This window comes from Misgurnus anguillicaudatus, chromosome 25, assembly GCF_027580225.2.
Source record: "Misgurnus anguillicaudatus chromosome 25, ASM2758022v2, whole genome shotgun sequence".
Lineage (NCBI taxonomy): Eukaryota > Metazoa > Chordata > Actinopteri > Cypriniformes > Cobitidae > Misgurnus > Misgurnus anguillicaudatus.
Genome location: NC_073361.2, coordinates 29,931,521 through 29,953,564, shown reverse-complemented (window position 1 = coordinate 29,953,564; position 22,044 = coordinate 29,931,521). Strand labels below are relative to the sequence as shown.

Sequence of the window (22,044 nt, the reverse complement as noted above, 5' to 3'; positions counted from 1 at the left end):
TGTGCAAGTATTGAATGACAAACCGCACAACTCAGCCCTGTTTGAAAATTATGACCATCGTGTGCTTTACCTCCAGCTCGGCTATTATCTTCTCCTCATCATCTTCATCCTCCTTTACTCCAGAAGCTGCGATGGCCGGTGGTGTGGATGAGGGCCGGGGCCCATCGGAGGTCGAGGGTCGTCTCAGTTTGACCGGCGGCGTCTGAGAGTTAATCGGTATGTTTGAATCCTCTCTGTTTTCACTCTTCTCTAACTTCTTCATAAACAAGACAGAAGCTGGGGTTAAAAATGTTTTTAGCATTAAGTAAGCCTAAATCTGTTTATCAAAAATGCATCTAAATTTGGGAGCATTTCACCTTCACGCTCTTGTTTATGGTGATAACTTCTCCGCTGCTGTTGGTCGTGAGCCCAAGGCCTGACGGGAAACTTCGTCTTGGGGGAGGAGGGGGCGGAGACTTGGACAGCTTTTCTGTTCGATACCGCGGTACGGTCAACTCTCCTAAATAATCGATTCGTCATTAGTTAATCAATCTATTTATCTGTTTATCAACCATTCAATCAAGTGCTATAATGTCACCTGATCCCCTGCGCGGGATGCCATCTTTGCTGGGTGGTTTTGGTGGGGTTTTGGGTTGGTGTTCAGGTGTTAAGGTCGGGGTTGAAGACGCTGAACCTGGCGCTGGGAGAGAGGACAGCTGGGGTTTGGGGGGAACGGCCGGTTTGGTGATCTGCTTGGCGGCAAAGTCCAGATCTGGAATGGCCTTCATTAATTCAGCTTGAGTTTCCTCCAGCAGACGGTTGATGTCCTGAGCGCTGAACTGAGTTAAACTGGCTCTCTTCTCTTCCCAGTCTCGTTCTGCGGCCTTGAGACACATTCACACACTTACTGTATTACAGGTTAAATGTTGTGGATAGAGGTCACATTTTCAAACATTAACAAGAAAACTAGTATGTTCATTACCAGTCGGACCTCCACGGAAACGCCTTTATCAGATTCTCTGCGTGGAGGCAGATCTTCCAGCCCGCTGGACTTCACTGATCCTGTAGATGTCCCGTTCAGTTCAGGCATGATGGAGTCTGTTGCTCCGGTTGATGCTAACCAGTTACCCAGTGTGGTACTGCCTGTGAGACTACTGGTAGAGCCGAGTACATTAGATAGACTAGTGGTTCCCCCTGAAATCAGTTCAAATGAGTCGATGATTCAATCAGCAAATCCATTGATCAGTCAGTCAATTTAACACATTATCTCCAAATCCACCCATTTAGTATTCAACAAAAATGTTCCTACAGTATGTCAATTACAATACTTAAAAAATATTATAGTATATAAAGCGTGAAACTGTAATAAAACCACAGGTGATTACCAAAACTGGAAGCACTGGTCAGACTGGGATTATTCCCCAATGAAGCAGAGAGTGCAGTGGAGATAGATAACGTGTCAGGCAGATTTAGAGAAGGACTCGTGAGGATATCCAGATCCGAGCTCCTGCTGAAGTCAGTCTCGCTCATACTCGAAACAGAACTGCTGAAGTCATCCGGGGTTCTCCATACACCTTCTGACACCTGTCTGTACAAATCAGCACACTGAAGACTTCTTTAGCCGTAGTACTGGAGACTATGTGTGTGCGTGACGGATTGAACGAGCGTGTGTTTTACCTCCGCAGTAGAGCGAGCGTATTGGTGATGTTCCTGCAACGTTTCAACAACGCCTCCAATCTGAGCGGCTCCTCTTTGAGGAACTTGACGGCCTCCACCTCCACCCTCAGCACCACACGCATCTTACTTTGCAAAGTGGGGAACTGATCTACATACACAGGGCACAGACAAAATATGACTTACATATACTCTATGTGTGTGTTATTTGTGTATCTAGGTTGCCAAGTCTGCACAAATCCCTCTTTGTTCATTGGTCACTCACTACTGAGTTCAGTCACAGTCTCTCCGAGTCTTCGGAGTTCTAGACTCTTCTGTTCTATTTCCTGTTCTGTAATCAGGTGATGGTTTAGCCCCGCCCCTGTCTTCATCTCTTCCACAGAGCGCTCCAGATCACTGTAAAAACATCAAAACATTTGAAAAGCACATATTTGAGACGACAGTGGGCAGTCAGGGTTGTTTGGTGTATAGTGAGTGATTTCGTGTATACTGTACGCTCACTGTAGTTGTTGTATAATAAGCTCTTCTTCATTAAGATAGCGAAGCCTCTCCTCTTCCACAAGAAGGCGCTGGCGCTGTAACGGATCTTCCTGTGTCCGAGACGCCTCGATCAGACACATTCCCAAATCAGACTCTGTCTGTCTTAATAAAGCCTGAACAGAATCCTGATTCTGCAACTATAAGACACAAAGGCATACGAACTAGTATATAAAGATGGAGACTGGGGCTTTTGGGCTCCAAAAATGACAATACAGCACGATAAAAGCGACATGAAATTAGTCGATACGATGTCTGAAGCCAAATGACAACTTGTGTTAAAATCACAAATTACATGATTAATGACAGAAATGTTATTTCTGGGTGAACTATCACTTTAAGCATTTAGGGTGATATAGATTTTTTTAACTTTCATATTCATATGGTAATTTTGTTTTAAGTTTAAAGGAACAGTATGTAAGAAATTTATATCAATTAATCATAAAATGGCCCTGATATGTTACTAGACATTAAGAAATCATGTTCATTTCAAATACTTATATCACTAACAACAGTGGTCTGGCCAGGATATTGTCATTTAAAAAGTGGAGTTGCAGCCCTCAACTGATGTTTATGTTGTCATGTTGTGTATTGGCCACCAGTTTTAGCCACAAGATTTGTGATTGCAATACCAGTTTTGGCCACAATCCTACATACTGTTCCTTTAAATAAAAACTTGAAGGCACACACACAATACACTTGTAAAAACAAAAGTTGGATTAACTTAAAAAATTACTTCAATTGGTAATGCCAATTGGTAGCTTAAGGTTACTAATTAAAAAAATTAAGTAGAGCAGCGTCCACTTTTTACAATGTAGTATTTTTGTCTTGTCTTCTAGTATAAATATCTGAAAAAATCCTACATTTAGATATATTTACTTGAAAAGCAAAGTAACCAAAGGGATGTAGTCTTGTTTTCTAAAAAAATAAAATAATATCAAATTAGTTTATGCCTAAAACAGGTTTAAATATCTACCAGCGGGGTTAGAAAAAGAAATTTAATTTCAGTTTAACTTAAACAGGTAAAAAAAAATAGCCCACTGGCAGATAATATTATCTGATGTAAGCATAAGCTCCGTTGATTTTCTTTTTTTTTCTCCAGAAAACAAGACTTAATATATTTGGCAATTTTGCATAAATTGAGTACAGTGAGTGTACAAGATTAAAACAACTAAGAAATTAATTTTTACAGTGCAGTCCCTCACCTGTAGTTGTCGTAGTTCTGTCAGATGTTTGCGCAGTCCAGCCGTATGTTGCTGCAGGTCAGTGAGATGCAGCTGCATCTGTAAACGGGACATCGCTATTGGCTGAGACACTCCAGTGGGTGGGGGTGGCATCAAGGCCAGAGGCGCAGACGGCGACGAGACTACCAATGCAAGCCGGGAGCAAAAGTCATTAATGTTAAATATTGATGACCTTGTAGGAACTCATGCAACTATGTTGTCTGGCAATAAATGCGTTTTAATAAACAATGACCTTTGACATTAGGCGAGTATTTGTGATTACCCATAAGCCTATTAGCTATCCTGCGTTACGTGTCAGTTTGCAAAACAGAGTACTACTAGATAAAAGTTTAGAGTCACATCCAATAACAAACCTATAGTAATACCAAGTGGGCAATCTGAGTTTTGTACTTGTATATTCATGCAACATACATTTAAATCGTAGTTTGCATAACATTTTTAATGTTATATAATTAAAAAACACACACACAATTATTGACCTTTTGATTATTTGAAAGACTGGAAAATAGCAGACAGAACATACTTGTACATGGACATTCAAGAGTGTTAGTGGGAATTTCCATGATACAACAAATACATTCCAGGATTATTCATTGGACAGACATATATGCAGTGTTTATAAAAGCATCTTCTAACCTCATTTGACTTTTTTACAGTTTATGCTACCTTATGCTAATTTTTACTTGTCAACACAAAGTACTTTTAAAGAGTTTAAAATCACTGAAGTAAAAAAGTCCAAGGGGGTGAATACTTTTGATAGACACTGTATATACTGTACGTACAGTACACAGAGGGTTTCCAAACTCCAGGATCTGAGATCCCTGAATATTAGCATGAAAACATTTCATACACACCCCTGAGGATTTTGCAATGCAAGACAGTTTATAATGCAACACATATAGGGAAAACCGAGCGTGACAGACATCCAAACATATAATATACCTTTCTTTTTTCTAAACCTGCCAGCTGAAATATAAAAAGTCACCAGTTATCTGTCCCAAACAACACACATACATATAAAATTCTTATCAGGTCTACAAAGCATAAAACTTGCTTACACGATCTAATACAGTGTTGACATGAATTGCTGCATTAGTACATATTTTGTTAATTTGCATAAACAATTATGAATAAGACAGTTTACAATTAGATTTTAGTAAAAGTTGCCACCATAATGCTTGAGGGCTCTGGGCAATGTTGCGCTATGCCAGTGATCGCTATTACTGGTTTATGTACAAATTATAGAGGATAAGCTTCCCAAATCTTAACACTATGTATTGCAATAATGATGCTTGCATTGACAAACAAATGGTTTGGGCTCATTGGGCTATGTAACAAAACAGCCTATTTACATTAGTGTGTTTACATTATTTATGATCCTCTATAAGCAAGCATCATTGGAGAAGCATCAGCAGTAATGGCAGCAAATAGACACCAACTTTGTTACAGAGTTGGTAAATATTGCTCCTCAACTTGGTCCATTTTTGTTTTTACAGTCACAGGGGAAAAAGTGTATGATGAAATGCAAGGCTATATATCGCAGATTTTTGTTGACCTGAGGGAGGGGTTGTATCAGACCAATCACAGCGCTTGCAGTCTGCATAGAATTGACACGTTGATCGATTTTTGGGGAGGTGTACGTCAGGCTATGGCATACGCCTTATTCAGTCCGCCGCCATGTTGATTCCAAACCGAGGCTGTAAGGGATAGACATCCAGACCGTGCGCTTTAAACCTATTGTTTTGTACCAGGATGCTGGTCATGCCTTGCGTTTTTTGTAATCTGTACGTATTGGAGATATGTACTTAGTTATAGGACTATATTAGTGTTTTAAAGAAAAGTAAGCATGCTTACAAAATGAGAAATTAATGATTAACCAACAGGCTAATAACAAAACAGATTTTATGTACACATTGCTCTTATCTCATCTAAATTAGATCATATGTCCCTTCTCATTAACAATCCATGATTTCTGAGGTTCTTGTCCTGTGGAAATTTTTCTGTGTTTTAATGGCTGAATGACCAACATCCAGGTACAAAACAATAGGTTTAAAGCGCACGCTTTGGACATCCATCCCTCACAGCCTCGTTTTGGAATCAACATGGTTACAGGCTGAATAAGGCGTAAAGGCCACGGTGTAGGGTACATGTCTATGCCTAGGCTACTTGACGCAGAAGTATTAATTTGGTTCACATATGTAGCCTATACAAGTAAATGAAACAAAGCACATCTTTGGGAGTACAACAAAGCATTTACTGTGTTACCATTCAGCACTCAAACATCTATGATATATGCTTCTCTGTGCAGCTCATAAACCGTAAACATTATGAGATTATACTGGCATATCATCATTATAACAAGACCCAGTTAAGTTGCATCCTTTTAGTATTTTTCGAAGTTCGCTACAGAAGAAAAAATAGCACCTGACCTCTAGGTTACCCTTCAGGGAATGAGTAACCTGTTTTTCTCATTTTATTTCTAGTTCTGTTTGTTAGTGAAGGAATTTTTAAAAAGTTACAGCCGCGCTTTAACTCATTCTCTGCCAGCCTTTTTTTAAAAAGTTGCCCAGTTTCACAAAATGTCTTCGAGGAAAATTTTCTTATAAAAATATATAAACATACAAATATATATAATAAAAGAACAGACCCTCTGCTTTCAAAAAAACGGGAATAAACGTTTCACCCTATCTTCATTTGTAAATATGGGTAGGTTTCTTAAAAAATACAAAATTTTGAGCAAAAGGCTGAAATAATTGCTTTTTTTGTAAAAAAAGTTTTTTGTTAGAGATCAGATTCAAAACGATTATCAAAACATACACGTAGTTTAAAATTAACTAAATTCATTTTTGCTTCAGTTTTTATAAATTCGGTAAGAGCGCCATCTAGTGGATAATAGAGGAAATACAGATTACCGTAAAAACTCACAGCAAAATCACCATTGTTAAATCAACACTGCTGGTGTATATATGGGGACCACCAGGTCTGATGTTACTCATATAAACACCAGCAGTGTTGATTTAACTGTGCTGGTCAGGAATCATTAGCAGGGAAATGTTTTCTTCTAATTGACAAGATAACTTGTGATTTAACTCATCAATGGCGGGGAAAGAGTTAATGTCACAATTTGCAGAATCTACACATAAATCTGTTAGTTTAGACACTAAAGACTAAATTGAAAGGATAAATGCACAGGGTGATACTCACTTTCAGGAGCAGAGCAGTCACTCGCTGTTTCAGCTTTTTCACTGCAAGACAAACATGAAACACGTCCCATTTATACACTAATAGTCCAGTATTTTATATTATTTGAAGTAAATGTCCATAACATTGTTAATAATCTGAATTTTCATCAAACCCTTAAATTTCAACCTGAATGTCAAGCTACTGATGATGGTACTGAAATAAGATTTCTTACGGGCTGTCCGGTCCACGAGTCAGGACGCTCTGAACCAGACCAGTCAGACTCGCTATCTGCTTCTCCATGGCCTCCATACGCTCTCTAAAGACAGAAAATACTATAAACACACACACACACATTTAATCACATTAATATATATGTATATTAGTAAAAACACCTCACCTGGTTTCTTCATTACCAGGTAATGATGAGCTGTAAACTGGCCCCCCATCTGTTCCAGGAGCCCCGAGCATACATATCTGCTCCAACGGCGGCCCTCCTGGACGATTTTTGGGGCTTTCTATGTATACGGTGCCATCTTTACGAAACCCATGTCTCCCAGGTGACCCTCGACCTGGGTGGCTCCCATACGGATCCCTGCCATCGGACAGTTTCTGTGGTGAGGCTGGGGGAAGAGTGCGGAAACCCACAGTGGCATACGGATCTGCATATATGGGTCCTCCGGATCTGTAGAGGGCGCCCTCGAGCTCGCACTGTAACGCAGCGGCGGGGTAGCCAGCAATGGAGCGCACAGAGCCGCGGCGGTACGCCAAGGCCCGGGCATCTTGCACGAGAGCGTACGGGTCAGCGTATATCGCTTCGTTTTTGAGGAGCACCACGCTCTTCGATGAGGAATTAATTTCTTCATCCGGTTTTACATCACGGCGTTCCAAAATGGCACTGGGGGAGGGGCTGTATGCAGGGTGGGGGTGGCCAGTCTGCTGAGGGGCGTGGCCATGGTGTGGGTGCTGATAAGGATGCATCTGGGGCGAAGGATGGGGACCCGAGTAAGAGGAAGGACGACCGCCGGCGTAAGAAAGACGAGATTGTGAGCGAGAAGGAGAGCCAGAGGGAGAAGAGGAAGACGGCATTGTGTTTAAACGTCGCGTGGGAGACGATTCCCTCGAGGTGTACACCAGCTCTCTCTGGAGGAGTTATAATGAGAGAGAGAGACAGAAATAAGAGAGACAGACAGGAAGAGTTAAGTGCACATGACATATGACAAAATGAATTCACAGCATGAGAACAGAAGAATGCTACAGCTTGATTTTTTCAGTCATTTTAAGGAATAAGTGAATCTTTATCTTAATAGTATCAAAATATACTATGAAAAATGTTACTACGTTATCAACTGTTACTGAGGTCATTATATGTGTGTTAATGTGCATATACACTCACCTAAAGGATTATTAGGAACACCATACTAATACTGTGTTTGACCCCCTTTCGCCTTCAGAACTGACTTAATTCTACATGGCATTGATTCAACAAGGTGCTGAAAGCATTCTTTAGAAATGTTGGCATATTGATAGGATAGCATCTTGCACTTGATGGAGATTTGTGGGATGCACATCCAGAGCACGAAGCTCCCGTTCCACCACATCCCAAAGATGCCCTATTGGGTTGAGATCTGGTGACTGTGGGGGCCATTTTAGTATAGTGAACTCATTGTTATGTTCAAGAAACCAATTTAAAATGATTCGAGATTGGTGACATGGGGCATTATGGTGGTCATAAAGGGATGGACTTGGTCAGAAACAATGCTCAGGTAGGCCGTGGCATTTAAACGATGCCCAATTGGCACTAAGGGGCCTAAAGTATGCCAAGAAAAAATCCCAAACACCATTACACCATTGCATCAATGAGAAATTAAACAGGTGTTCCTAATAATCCTTTAGGTGAGTGTATGTACTGTATGATTTATCCGATATACATTAAAATTGTTGAATGTAAAGATAAATGGATGGATTGATAGATGCAGCTTTACTCACCCGCATGTCCCCGTTGGCAATATGCCCGTGGTGCATGGGGTTATAATGCGTATCTCTGCAGTAGATCTTAATGAGGCATCGGTCGTGGATGTCACGAGGATCCTCCAGTTCGTAAAAGATGTTGCGTGCTTCATCTTTCATCAGCAGCGCTGTGGTGGGCGAGCGCAGTGCACCCATCGTCAGCTTTTGTGGGAACATGTGCACGATAAGGGCGTGAAGTGTCTCCATACTGGTCAACTCATGAGTGATGTGCACCCGACGCGTCTCATCACCGAACTGCAGGAACAACACAGCTGGAAAAAAGACAGAAAGAGAGAGAAAGACAGAGAGAGACAATCAAATACAATTTAAGGACCAGTCATCATTCACAAGAAGATAATGGATGTCGTAACCTCACCTAAGAGTCCTGATATAAATCTTAAAAAGTCATAATCTGAATCAAAGACTAAGACTTAAACTAATTCAAAATGAATAGCTTCATCGTAAGCATATTTTTAAAACCCTTGACAAACATCTGGGAAAATATTCTTCAATCATATACACCCATGACCCATTTAACGTGTGGTACCTGGAGCCCTTAGTTTAGCCTGGCTGGGTGATCGTGCCAGCGGCAGGCTTTGTCTGAGGATGTTGGAGCGACTGAAGCCCAGAGGAACCTCAGCGTCGGCCATGCTCTCCAAACTCTCCGCAGACGCATAGCACAGTCGCCCTCCGACCTGTTCACCCAGCGATTGCTGCTGCTGCAGGCCGGCAGCGTTGCGTGGAGTCCTCGCCTGGAGATTAGACAAACAGATCAGTGTGCTTCAGGAGGGCGGGATGCCTCTAATTGCTCGTATCACAGAATTAGCAGTTTTGCAAGGGTAATGAAACCTCTGTGATGTGGTGGAAAACACTGTCTGGGGACATTTGGGATATGTGTATGTGTGTGCGTAATGTAAAGCTCCTTGAGTTTGTGCTCCTCTAAAGAAGATAAATAGAAAGCTAAGACAGAGTTGCACATATGAAAACAGTAGGTGTTGAAAAATCTGAGACTACACTTTTATACGCTGGAACGCTGATTATAGAACTTTATTTCATACTGTATTGCATTACAAAATGCAAACCACAAACATTTATAATAATAGAAACAACTCCACATTAATTATTCCACATTAAATTTAAAGAGCTGCATATAAACACACGAATGCATATCCATGGTACACTGGCCAATGTCCATTAAAAGAAAACACCAATGTAAACACCACCGAAAACAATTCCATCAATATTGCTGCGCCCCAGGTCGAACTGCTGCAAACTAAGTGCTCTTCCGCCATACAATATGTTCTCATTTATATCCGTTAAAAAAAAAACGCCACATTTTATTTTGTGCCCCATACTTACTCGTGTAACTACTCATGTAACAGTCTTTAAATAGGAAAAACATGGAAGTGTTTGGTGGCTATTTAATTCATTCCTGTTTGGATCCTAAGGAATGAATGGGGCTAGGCTAAATGCTAACACATTCACAACGCGCTGTACAAAGATTAAGTGCACGCATTGAAAAAAGATGGGTATGTATTAATTCATCTACGTTGAGGTAAGAACATAGAAAAATATTGAAAACGGTGTTGTTTTCCTTTAACTCTACAGTAACATCACAAAACGTAAAATCCATTTTACACTGCTTATTCAGTAAGACCTTAAAAATGAACCCAGTTCAAAAGTTAACCAGTTAAACCAGACTGATAACTTACATATAAAAAGAGATTAGAGGCAAATGTTAAACCACTGTATATGCAAGCACTTAAAATATATTTTTAAATGTATATCACAGTAAATGTAACTACTTACTATATCTGCTTTCCTTAACACACATGTGGATGTCTGAGATGTGACGGTGCATAACATGAAAAGATGCCCGCATAAAACTATTTCTTGACCTGACCAAACTCTTCCTGTACCTCTGATTGGTAAAGACAGTTGTACTGGCGTGTATCGTAGCCAATCAGAGCGGGTGAAGCATTGATTGACAGGACAGATGTTTGCAGATGGGTGTCTGATGGGTATTAACAACAGCAATCCTGAAATACCGTTCCAGTGAGATATAATCAGAGGACGTCCCCCAAAAACACAACTCATAGGGGTGGTTTCCCGGACAGGGATTAGCTTAAGCCAGGACCAGGCCTTAGTTTAATTGGGAAATGTAACTAGTTTTAACAGACATGCCTTACAAAAACATTACTTGTGTTTGAGGCAAAACAAAGGGCACTGATGTATTTTTTAAGATATGTCTGTGCAAGTTGTTTTCAGTTTGGACAGCGTTTTCATTTATTTTAGTCTAGGACTAGTCTAATCCCTGTCTGGGAAACCGTCCCATACAGTGTCAAACTTACACTATATTCACAAAGCAAATAAACGACTGCACTATAAAGAAAGCTCATGGTTGGGTTACATTTCAAATATAGACAAATACGTATACTTTCAATCATGGGTTGAAAACCAAGCATTTCTGTATATGGGTGATTCTCACGAAACCATTGAAACACCACGGCACTAATGATTTTAGCTTTAAAATGTGTAATATAGTAACATTAAAAAGCATCAGAATTAACACAATACTGTGTTCTACCTTGCACAATGTGTGATTTCAACATAAGAATTTATAATTGTACATTTTATCTCATTTTCTGCTGAAATTCTCATTACCGCAATGTGTCCGGCTGTGTTTGAACATGCGTTATTTTGTAATTTAATCAAATTAACACAAAAATATTAAGAAAAAAAATAAATGGATGTTTTGCTAGACTACTTTAGATGACAGAAAAAATATTTACTGAATATTCATGTATAATATTAATGAAGAAAAATGAGGAAAATGACGTGTCCATGCCTGATGTTCTCATCCTCCACAACACTTTTTGAGAACAGTTTAAGCACACATACAGAATTTTAATAAAGTTTGATTTTGAGTGACCAAGCACATGGACCAGTTACTTCAAGATGGCTACCAGGTAAGATCATTTTTTTACAGTTAATTTGAAATATTGTCTTGCCAGAATGCTTACACGACATTTTGATTATCATTACCGCAACAGATGCTTATTAAATGTTAATTTAATTAATAGAAGCATAATACTTAGATTTTAAATGCATGTGCAGAATCTCCAAATTATGTTCTTTCAGGTTTGTCATGTCATTTTGAAAATATGTCAGTGTTGATGTTTTCTGACTGTTGCGGTAATGAGATTTTTTAGGACTAATTTTTAAAATTATGTTACAAAAAGTGTTAAATGATAAGTAAAAGTATTTAAATTAATGTTCACATTTACTCCAGACTTTGTTTTTCAATGTCTGGTGGGAAAAAAAGTAAATTTAAGCAATTTTTACATTTTCATGCTTGACATTTTTAAAACCAAGTTTTCGTGAGAATCACTCATATAGACACATACAGTATTTTTATGTACATTCAGATTTTCTGCATCATTGACTGTCTGTCTCTGTCTTAATACATTATTGGTATCCTCAAAATTGTTTATAAAATGTCTGTATCCATTCCCTTGGTTATGTGCTGATAAAGTCTACCTCTCCCTTGACACAAATAAGACATCATGTCAGGTACAAACAAAAGTCATCTGGTATGAGTCTCTTTACTTGGTGAGACAGTCTGCATCCTCCATGAGTCATTCCTGAGGTTTCTTGAACAGTTTGTTGTCGCTGACACAGTTTGCATATGTTTCTGAGGTGACTGCTTCATATTGTGTTACTCCTGTGGGCTCTGACAGTTCAGTGAGTTACACCTCACCTCAGAGAGAAGATGGAGTCACACGTTTGAGCTGTTACAACTACGATGCTTCAGACTGATCTGAACTTCCATTGAGCTCTTTGACTTGTTCTGGTACCACAGATTCACAGACAGCACCGAGTCGAGTCCATATAATATTGATCCACCTGACATACAGACACAAGACTGCTGACCTCAACGTCTACTGAGCGATTGATCAGGGAAGAAATTTTTTTGTCATGAACTGACTGCGGAGCAGTAATATTCAGCTCTACACTTCAAAAAATATTTTTAAATAATTAATTTGTTGCACGAAAGATACTTTGATTCTGCTGATGGTAATGGTAAGAAAGAAATGGTTCCTTTAAGAAGCTTTGACTGAAAGGTTCATTGGAATCAAAAATGGTTCTTCAAGTCGATATTAAATGTGTTCTACACTACAGAAAAAATGTGATATTAACCACCCAGCCAAATTTAAATGATGCCAAATAAATAAAATGATCAAAATCTTGGAAAAACAGGCAGAATTCTCTTCTCTCAAACGCTGGGGGTGTGTCCGCTGTCTGCACTGAAACCACGCCCACTCGCGGGAAAGCAGCCAACTGTTTCAACTTTTAAATACCGCTACAACCTGAATGCATGCTCGCGATTCTGTTAGGGGTGGGGCCATGCTCGGTGGCTCCAGTGTGTCATTGAGCCACCATTTTAGCCCCGCCCAAATAATCCTGAACATAGAAATGTGGAAGAACTGTTTAACGTTGTAATTCCACAATTCAGGTTAATGAAATGGAAGGTAGATGGTGAGACATGTCAAGCATGTTAAAGTAACCCTTATCACTGAAACTAAAAGTTAAGCACGACACTTAAAGGGGACATCAGACTTTTTTCATGTTCCATAAGTGCTATAATTGGGTCCCCAGTGCTTCTATCAACCTAGAACATGTGAAAAAGATCAACCCAGTTTTGGGAAACCATTCTCTGCAAGCATGTGAAAAAATATGTTATTGAAATTTGGCTTCCCTTATGATGCCAGAAGTGGATAATAACACCCCTTAATCTGCACTATCCAACAACGGCACTGCCATTAAGTGCAGATATCAGCTCATTTGCAATCTTAAAAGGCCACACCCAAAAACGGCACCTACAAAGTGGCAATTTTAACATGCTGTAATAAATTATATATATATAATATTTTGAGCTTAAACTTCACATATGTACTCTAGGGATACCAAAGATTTATTTGACATCTTAAAAAAGTATTGTGAAATGTCCCCTTTAACTTTTTAGCATGCTCAAGGGTAAAAATGTTCCAGCAATAAATGCATTTTTAATCACTTAGTATGATGAGTGTCTTCTAAATGGCAATTAATTAAAAAGCTTTCATTTGTAATAGAATCTATTCATAATTGATATTCATTATGAATGTGTATTATTCATTTTCATATTAATAATAGTGAGATTTAAAATATCTATGTGTAAATGCAACAAGTAGGTACCAGAGGTTCAGAATCACGGAGAGTTCTCATGCAATCCAGCATGCTGTGGGCTTATCAATACACTTGAGATGCCTGGGATTGTCAGACAGCTTCCATTTCATAGATGTTTTTCTTTATATGAATATGAACATACAGTACAGCACATTATTTCTGTAAGTTTTTAAAAAAAATGGGTACCCGTTACATATCAGTGACCCTGTGTTCCTTTTATGGGCACTTCCCTCGGAAAATCACGCCCACAAGTCAATCAGAGTGAGAACGAGGACGCTTATTAGCATATTGTTCCTTCGAGTAAAAGTCACAGACATCACTTCACGCGACTTCTTTGTTTTATATCAAGACTCAACAATGGCACGAAAGAAGAAGTGTGTTTTTGGATGTAAGGAGAAAAAAGACTTGTTCAGCTTTCCAAGTAAGCCAGCCTTATGGAAACATTGGATATAGTTGTTTATCCGCAGTAGCAGCCGAGTTTTGCGTGTATGTTTGTTTAATGCTGGATTTTGTTGGAATGGGGCGGTCCCAACAGGGTCATGAGTTGCAGGCGGTAAGTAAAACTGCATCAAATGTCTTTGTTTTGTTGGCAATCTGTGCGTAAGTGCATATAATGTAAACGACACGAACAAGTAGTGAATAATAAGTTATCCAGAGATAGTGGGATAATGTTTTGTGTGTGTTGCACAAAATAAGACCCTCTTGGATTTCGTGCTTCTCTGGAATCGCTACAGCTCATGTGTCTTATATAAATCTGATCAAACTAAAGACTCTTCGGTGATATGAAGGATGTAATACTACTCAATAAAAACATGAGATGGGCAGAAACAGTGTGTGTTTTATGAGCTTTAAAAGTGGGCTATTTACATTATAGGACTTCGTAATACTTTTGATCTTAAAGGCACACAAGGCAAGTCTGAGTATTATTTCTCTACTAGCTACCCCTAGTGTCTGGGAGTAAATGCTTTCTATATCTGAGACTTTACGAGACTGAAAGACACCGGGTCGGATACAGCGAACTTGCAAGTGGGGTATTCTTCCTACAGACGGTAGGGGCAGGCGAGAGGGTCTTCATTCGTCATGTAATGAGGCATTTAACCATATACCGACTTACGAAGATGATTTATTAACATAAAAATGCTGCCTTGTGTCCCTTTAATTTGTCACCTTCATCTTTTCACAGGTCTTCCACTCAGCTGCACCTGCTGTCTCATTTTAAGCCTGACTGTGGTGTCTCAGGCCTGGAAGACCTCCTACACTGATTTGGCTTGAAAAAGACGAAAATGTAGGCCAATGGACCAGCAGAAGTCTTCTGAAGTTTCCTCTGTTGGAGGGTGCACCGATAATAGAGATGGGAGTTGGTCTGGTGTGAATAAAATCACCCGCAGGTGAGCTTTTGCCTCTGAATTCAGTTCATCTTAAAAAAAAATCCAGGAAACTGTAGCTACTTTAGCTTTGTCCGGTTTGAATTCGTAGGCCACCAAAGGATTTCTAAGTGGAGCGTTGTTGCACGTTCATGAACTTGATGACATTATCTTCTATTGCAGTTATAGTTTTCATTTATTTATTGCCATTCTGTGTCATGCACGTCTAGTTTGCTTTCATTGTGTTGATTTATTGTGATATATCGCGTCTTTTATGTCTGCCGTAGCTGATGTTTTATTACCCGAATTCTCCCTTGAGGATCATTAAATCAAACTGAAACACAGATAAACATGACACACATGCATCCAGAGAGAGAGAAAAAGAGAGAGAGGTCTAACTTACCTTAAAACTCCAGTAATGTGGTTGCTAGGAGAGAAACAGGGCGAGCAGGAGAATGAGAGAGCAAAAGAGAAATTGGCAGAAGAGAGAGAGAAACAGAAAAAACTGCTATAAGTTACAGTCTTACATAAATTTAAGCTAAAGCATTTCATCACTGACAACCTGGGTAGGGTTGCACCAGTCGTTCGTAAGTTCTTAATTAAACTGAGACGTAAAGTCCAAACTAGAGGCTTAGTAACTACTAGCTAGTTTATAACTAACTCTTTACTTAATTCGGTTGCACCATTTGTTCTTAAGGCAGAACGTAGCTAGTAGGTCGTAAGCTCTCCGTAAGGTAATGCGTTGTGCCATAGAATGACGTCTATTTTTCTTAACCCAATCACAAGCCTTATAATGGGTAAACAGGAAATAGTCTGAACAGTACGTAATTTCAAACTCATTCTTGTCTTGCCTAAACTGAAAGTTTAAAAAGACGTTAAAGCAAACGTTATCGAACTCAAAACATTACACTTTTAATTGAAAATATCTATCCCCACACATGCAGGAAGAAATTTTAAATCTTATTTTAAAGCAACACTATGTAGTTTTTTACCTTTAAATAATGTCTCTATTAAATTAGTTCAGTGATAGAACAACTTTTAACTGGACAAATTGTACTGTTGCTGCAACCTGAGCAGCCTCCTAGCTGCTACAAGCACACTCTGAAAGTGGCGGTGGAGGGTAGAGCACACAGCCCCGCCCCTCCCCCTGCCTGCAGAAGAGTGTCTGATACCAGGTACCACTGATACCACTGTTGCGCTTTTCAACCACATGGGGGAGCTGTAAGTCATTTTTACATGGAAACTACATAGTGTTGCTTTAATTGATGGATACACAGAAAATTAAACAGTTCTTGAAAACTCGTTGACGAACTTGCGGCTCTTCATAATTTATACGAGCTCATCGATGTAATATAATCTGGCTGACATCTTATTCCAATCATTATTCACGGACAGAGGCTTCCGTAAATATTTAGTTACAACGTATTGTTACGTTTAAACTAAGTTTAATGGTGCAACGCAAAAACATTTAGTAGTGCGTAAGTTGTAAATTAGGGCCCATTTACGTTGTAACTTACGCACAGCTGGTGCAACCGGCCCCTGAAGATCTGGGTAAAGAATATAAAAAGAAAACTACAGTTAAGTAATAAAAGGTTTCATAAAACTTCTTGGCAAAAAAGTCTTGTTGGCCAGGTCAGTTTTTATATCAAATCTGACCAATCACAATAACAGATAACATGTTTTACTCAGATTTGACAAATACGAGAAGAGCTCTGCTGACGTCTCTAAAAATGTGGATTGTTTCAGCCAATGGTGACTTTTAGAAATGCTGAGTTGGTTTTAACCAATGGCTACAGGTTAATATAAGTTTAAAACAACCCAGCAAACAACATCTTTTGTCCAATAATAACCCAGCATTTGTCGAGTGTTGTGTCAAATATGCACCTTTTTTAAATCAACAGTTAAGTTTGTCAATATTTTACCCACCCATGCAACAACCCAGCACATTAGAGTGTAGTTAGTTTTACTAGACATTATTTTTGGGCAGAGGAATGTACCCACAAATGTGCAAAGGTACCGGTTGCAAAATTATGAGAATTTTGGAAACTTTCCATGGAAAATACACAGGAATATATGAGAATTGTGTGGCACATGGATGAAGATGAGTCAGATGTCGTGGAAGCAAATGTTTGTTTGTGGTACAGCTTGTATAAATTAACAAAAATTTCAAAATAATTTTCTTTAACTCCTTACATTTTCCAACTTGGAATATTTCCAAAATTCCAGAGCTTTGCAACCCTACCTACAATGCCCAAAAACGATCACACAACGGCATTTGCTACGCATTAATCCACACGCAGGGACGTACTGTACACACACCAAAACACACCCAGACACATTACAAGAGCAGCAGAAGATTTAAGAAGATTTTAATAAGCTGTCAAGGAAGAATTCAACCTGACCTGCATTACAATCTCTCTCTCTCTCTCTCTCTCTCTCTCTCTCTCTCTCTCTCTCTCTCTCTCTCTCTCTCTCTCTCTCTCTCACTGCAGCAGTCTCTCTCTCTCTCTCTCTCTCTCTCTCTCTCTCTCTCTCTCTCTCTCTCTCTCTCTCTCTCTCTCTCTCTCTCTCTCTCTCTCTCTCTCACTGCGGCAGGCCACACCTGCTGCCATGCTTGCTGTACCAACATCTATACTGTTGCTATGATAACATACTGGACTTCTGAAACCAGCCGAGAGTAATGAACTTCTACATGTTTTAGGTCTATTTATTAATGTTTCATATTTGCAGGTTATTCCGAAGACAACTAAAATGTTTGTCATTTGTTTCTCGGCTTCATTTAAAAACAACTTTTCAGTTTGACCGACATCATCGATCATTGATCTTTCTCTTCAGCCCATCACCTCAAACCTTGCTCCGTTGGCCATGTCTCACAAGTCTTACATTCAGTGTTACAAAATATCCTGTTTAACCCATGCACAGAAACGCATGGAAATTACATGGTTTGGTAACATTGTTTCATATCGACTTAACATGAGCTTTCAGGGGTGTCAAACTCATTTTACGTTGAGTGCAGGATAACTTTTTCAAACCTTAGTGTGCTAATAATTGTGTTAATATTCACTTAAAGGTGCAGTGTGTAAATTTTAGCAGCATCTAGTGGTGAGGTTGCGAATTGCAACCAACGGCTCAGTCCACTGCTCACCCATCGCTTTTGAAACGCATAGCTACGATAGCCACCACCGGAAAACAACGTAGACAACTTTATAAAAAAAAGTTTGTCCGTTAAGGGCTTCTGTAGAAACATGGCGGAACAAAATGGCGACTTCCACGTAAGGGGACCCTTAGTGTATGTAGATAAAAACGCCTCATTCTAAGGTAATAAAAACTTAACAGTTCATTATAAAAAAGGTCTTTATACTCCCCTAAAAATATAGTTTTGTATATTATTTTCCATTTCTGTCAAGAGATCCTTTTAAAAATTACACACTGCACCTTTAAAACGCAGAGAAAACAAGAGGCATGCTTGCGGAAACTGCAAAATGTTTGGGTGCACAAGGACCACGTGAGGTCCGTCAATGCTTCGCCTGTGAATCTGTCCACGTTTTGCCGCTTTCCGCATGTCTCCAATTTAAACTAGATGCAAACGATGTTGCGTCACACCTGAAAGTGTTTTAAAAATATGTATTTAATATTTAAACGTCTCATAGCATGAAAATCGGATTTTTTCATGTTTAACTCTTTCCCCATCAGAAAACGCTTCCCCGCCAATGATGAGTATTTCCGTCTTTCCGCAATACCGCTACTATCCACTAGGTGGCACACTTCCGCAACTTTTTAAAACCGGAAGTATTGCCCTCTGGCAAGCTGCTGCATGTCCATGTCTGTTTTAAAGATCGCTCTGAATGGGATCTCTATGAAAAGTCCGTCACAAAAATGGAATTATCTCTGCTTTTTGCTCAAAATGTGGTGTTTTTGCAGAAACCTACCCATATTCAAAAGCTGATTACAAAAGAACTACTGAAGGTATGATGAAACGTGTTTTTTTTTGTATGAAAGCAGAGGGTATGTTCTTTCATTTGGTATATTGTATGTTTATATATTTGAAGAAGAACATTTTCTGGAAGGCATTAAACTTTTGTGAAAATCATGAAAAACGCTGGCACTGGCTGGCAACTTTTTTTAAAAACGCTGGCGGGGAAAGAGTTAAGTGCTATAATTGGGTCTCCAGTGTTTCTATCAACCTAGAAAATGTGACCAGTAACTGGTTTTGGTTAACCATTCTTGGGTCGTTCAGATTTCGCCTCTTTTGTGACATAGGTAGCGAATCTTATTACAATATCCAACCACGGCACTGCCAATTAGTGTAGAGAAAAAGAGGAAGAAAAATTATTGACAGCACAATTTAGTTTCAATTTCAACAAACCACCATCATGGCGATCAGTGTTTGCATTTCATCAGCTCATTTGCATTTAAAAGGACACACCCAAAAATGGCACAATTTTAACATGCTGTAATAAATTATCTATAAGGTATTTTGAGCTAAAACTTCACATACACACTCTGGTGACAACAAAGACTTATTTTACATCTTTAAAAAAATCTCATGATATGACCCCTTTAATAATAAATCATCATGCGGGCCGGATTGGACACCTTTGTGGGTGTATTAAGTACTATTAGCAAAACCATGGTTTTACTACAGTAACCATGGTTTAATTTTGAAAAACCCTAATACCATGGTTATTTTGTGGTAACAATTGTTTTACTACACTAACCGTGGTTTTTTACTGTAGTAAAACCATGGTTAATACACACACACGAATACACATTTTTCCCACCTGAGCAACCTCATCACCAATCAAGCCCTTAAGCTGTCAGCTAGGGTCTCCCCCCCCCTCTCAGTTTAGTGTAGATTTCTAATGTGCTGATGAAGTTATGATAGCATCAGTAATTTATTACTTCTATTGTTGGCTGACTCTCTGCTTCCTTCTGCTGTTTCTTCAGCTCTAAACTGTAAATCTGATTCTTTTTTTTCTTGCAGTTTGTCTCTCATTCTTTCTGTTGTAATTCAACAAAAACCCAGCTACACATTCCTGCTTACTATTATAATTAATCATTAATTAGTTCAGGTTATTCTACAGAAAAAACTAGAATTTTTATAATCAACAAAATAGAATAACTTGCACCGCCTCTGAGACGACTTTTGATTTTTAGGATGATGACGTCAGGGCTATGCCGGCAACTGAACCTTTAGCAATAAACAAACAGCTATAAACATATATAGGCATATTACTCATGGAGCTTTTCAAAAATCGTTCCAATAATTTAATGGTTGCTACCAATAATAAATAATTAAAAGTGCTACCATTGAGATACGTGAAGATGCTCTGGAGGATGAACCTGACCATCAGCTTCCCTGTCGTGGTCACAAAACCTCCTCAGAAGTGTCTGCAGGTGATGTCCTCCACAATCCAGCGCAAACTCACATTCACTGACTCCATTCTGGTGAGAAACGCCCATTGTTCACGATCCCACATCCCCATGGAGGAAAAAATCAAGTCCCACCCCAAAAGCGTGTCCATCCAGATACGCGTCACATTACAGATGTTAGTACCATTTCATATTTGCCGATTTCGGTCTTTACCGAGTTCCACTGCCTCCCACTACCTTCCCTTGCTTTATGTTAGCTGGCCGATGTGATATCATTGATTTCCCAACATGGGTTTGGTTACCATGGTAACGGCAGACTCCTCTCTCCCTCTCTCTCTCTCTCTCCCTCTCTCTCTTTCTTTCTCATTCCAGTGGTGTTTTGAGACGGCCGAGGCAGTCAGACGAGTAAATATACAGAGCAAATAAAAGGAAAAGGACAGATTCAATGAGAAATGAAGCTGATGATGAGACAGAAGGAGAGAGGATGGATGAGGGAAAGACCGGCAAACCATAAGAATTTCTAAATAACACACTTGTTAAAACACAGCAAAAAGTAGATTGATGTGTCTGGAAGGAAAAGCGATTTGTGATTTCCCATGCAAGATAAAAATTGTAAATATACCTGTGCTGGAGGCAAGACTCTGCTTCCCATAATGCACTGCGGCAAGCATAAATCATTCAAATTATTGCTTTACTGTTTTACTGCGTTATTTATAATGGTGTTGTGTGTGTTGAAGCTTTGATTAGGCAGACCGGCCATCAATCATTCAAGCCTGGCCTTGATCCTGCTTATACGTTGATGCTAAGGCATTCCCAGTTGGTTTTACCTTGCAGCTATGTGTTAGCTAGGCTGTGCTCAAAGGCCTAAATTTCCATGAGATAATATTCCTGTAGCACAGTCTGTATAGCATTGCAATAACAATCCAAAGGTTGTGGGGTTGATTCCTAGGAAATGCACATACACTCACCTAAAGGATTATTAGGAACACCTGTTCGATCTCTTATTAATGCAATTATCCAATCAACCAGTCCTGTGGGCGAAAATGCCTTGTTGATGCTAGAGGTCAGAGGTGAATGGGCCGACTGATTCAAGCTGATAGAAGAGCAACTTTGACTGAAATAACCACTCGTTACAATCGAGGTATGCAGCAAAGCATTTGTGAAGCCACAACACGCACAACCTTGAGGCAGATGGGCTACAACAGCAGAAGACCCCAGCGGGTACCACTCATCTCCAACACAAATAGGAAAAAGAGACTACAGCTTGCACAAGCTCACCAAAATTGGACAGTTGAAGACTTGAAAAATGTTGCCAGGTCTGATGAGTCTCGATTTCTGTTGAGACATTCAGATGGTAGAGTCAGAATTTGGCGTAAACAGAATGAGAACATGAATCCATCATGCCTTGCTACCACTGTGTAGGGGATGTTTTCTTGGCACACTTTAGGCCCCTTAGT

At 39.4% G+C, this 22,044-nt stretch overlaps 1 protein-coding gene and 1 long non-coding RNA gene across 10 annotated transcripts in view; one reads left to right on the top strand and one right to left on the bottom strand.

Moving 5' to 3' along the window:
• Positions 1–22,044, bottom strand: part of srcin1b (SRC kinase signaling inhibitor 1b) — a 52,127-nt gene that overhangs the window by 7,957 nt on the left and 22,126 nt on the right. For 5 of the 9 annotated variants that reach the window (XM_055182168.2, XM_055182173.2, XM_073864139.1 and 2 more), the window contains 16 exons: positions 15,618–15,641; positions 9,172–9,376; positions 8,604–8,896; positions 7,015–7,757; positions 6,850–6,933; positions 6,639–6,679; positions 4,377–4,400; positions 3,396–3,556; positions 2,155–2,330; positions 1,919–2,049; positions 1,657–1,804; positions 1,365–1,567; positions 962–1,173; positions 578–863; positions 357–499; positions 71–256 (listed from right to left, as the gene is read on the bottom strand). In XM_055182168.2, coding sequence (XP_055038143.2) covers positions 71–256; positions 357–499; positions 578–863; positions 962–1,173; positions 1,365–1,567; positions 1,657–1,804; positions 1,919–2,049; positions 2,155–2,330; positions 3,396–3,556; positions 4,377–4,400; positions 6,639–6,679; positions 6,850–6,933; positions 7,015–7,757; positions 8,604–8,896; positions 9,172–9,376; positions 15,618–15,641 — 3,060 coding nt within the window. Of the gene's footprint in view, positions 1–70; positions 257–356; positions 500–577; positions 864–961; positions 1,174–1,364; positions 1,568–1,656; positions 1,805–1,918; positions 2,050–2,154; positions 2,331–3,395; positions 3,557–4,376; positions 4,401–6,638; positions 6,680–6,849; positions 6,934–7,014; positions 7,758–8,603; positions 8,897–9,171; positions 9,377–15,617; positions 15,642–20,522; positions 20,895–22,044 lie in introns of those variants that run through there. The other 4 variants (XM_055182169.2, XM_073864141.1, XM_055182172.2 and 1 more) reach the window with 3 other exon arrangements.
• LOC129426045 (uncharacterized) lies at positions 84–21,829 on the top strand. Its single transcript, XR_008638282.2, has 3 exons — positions 84–216; positions 15,034–15,238; positions 20,960–21,829. It is a non-coding gene; the product is annotated as an uncharacterized lncRNA (long non-coding RNA).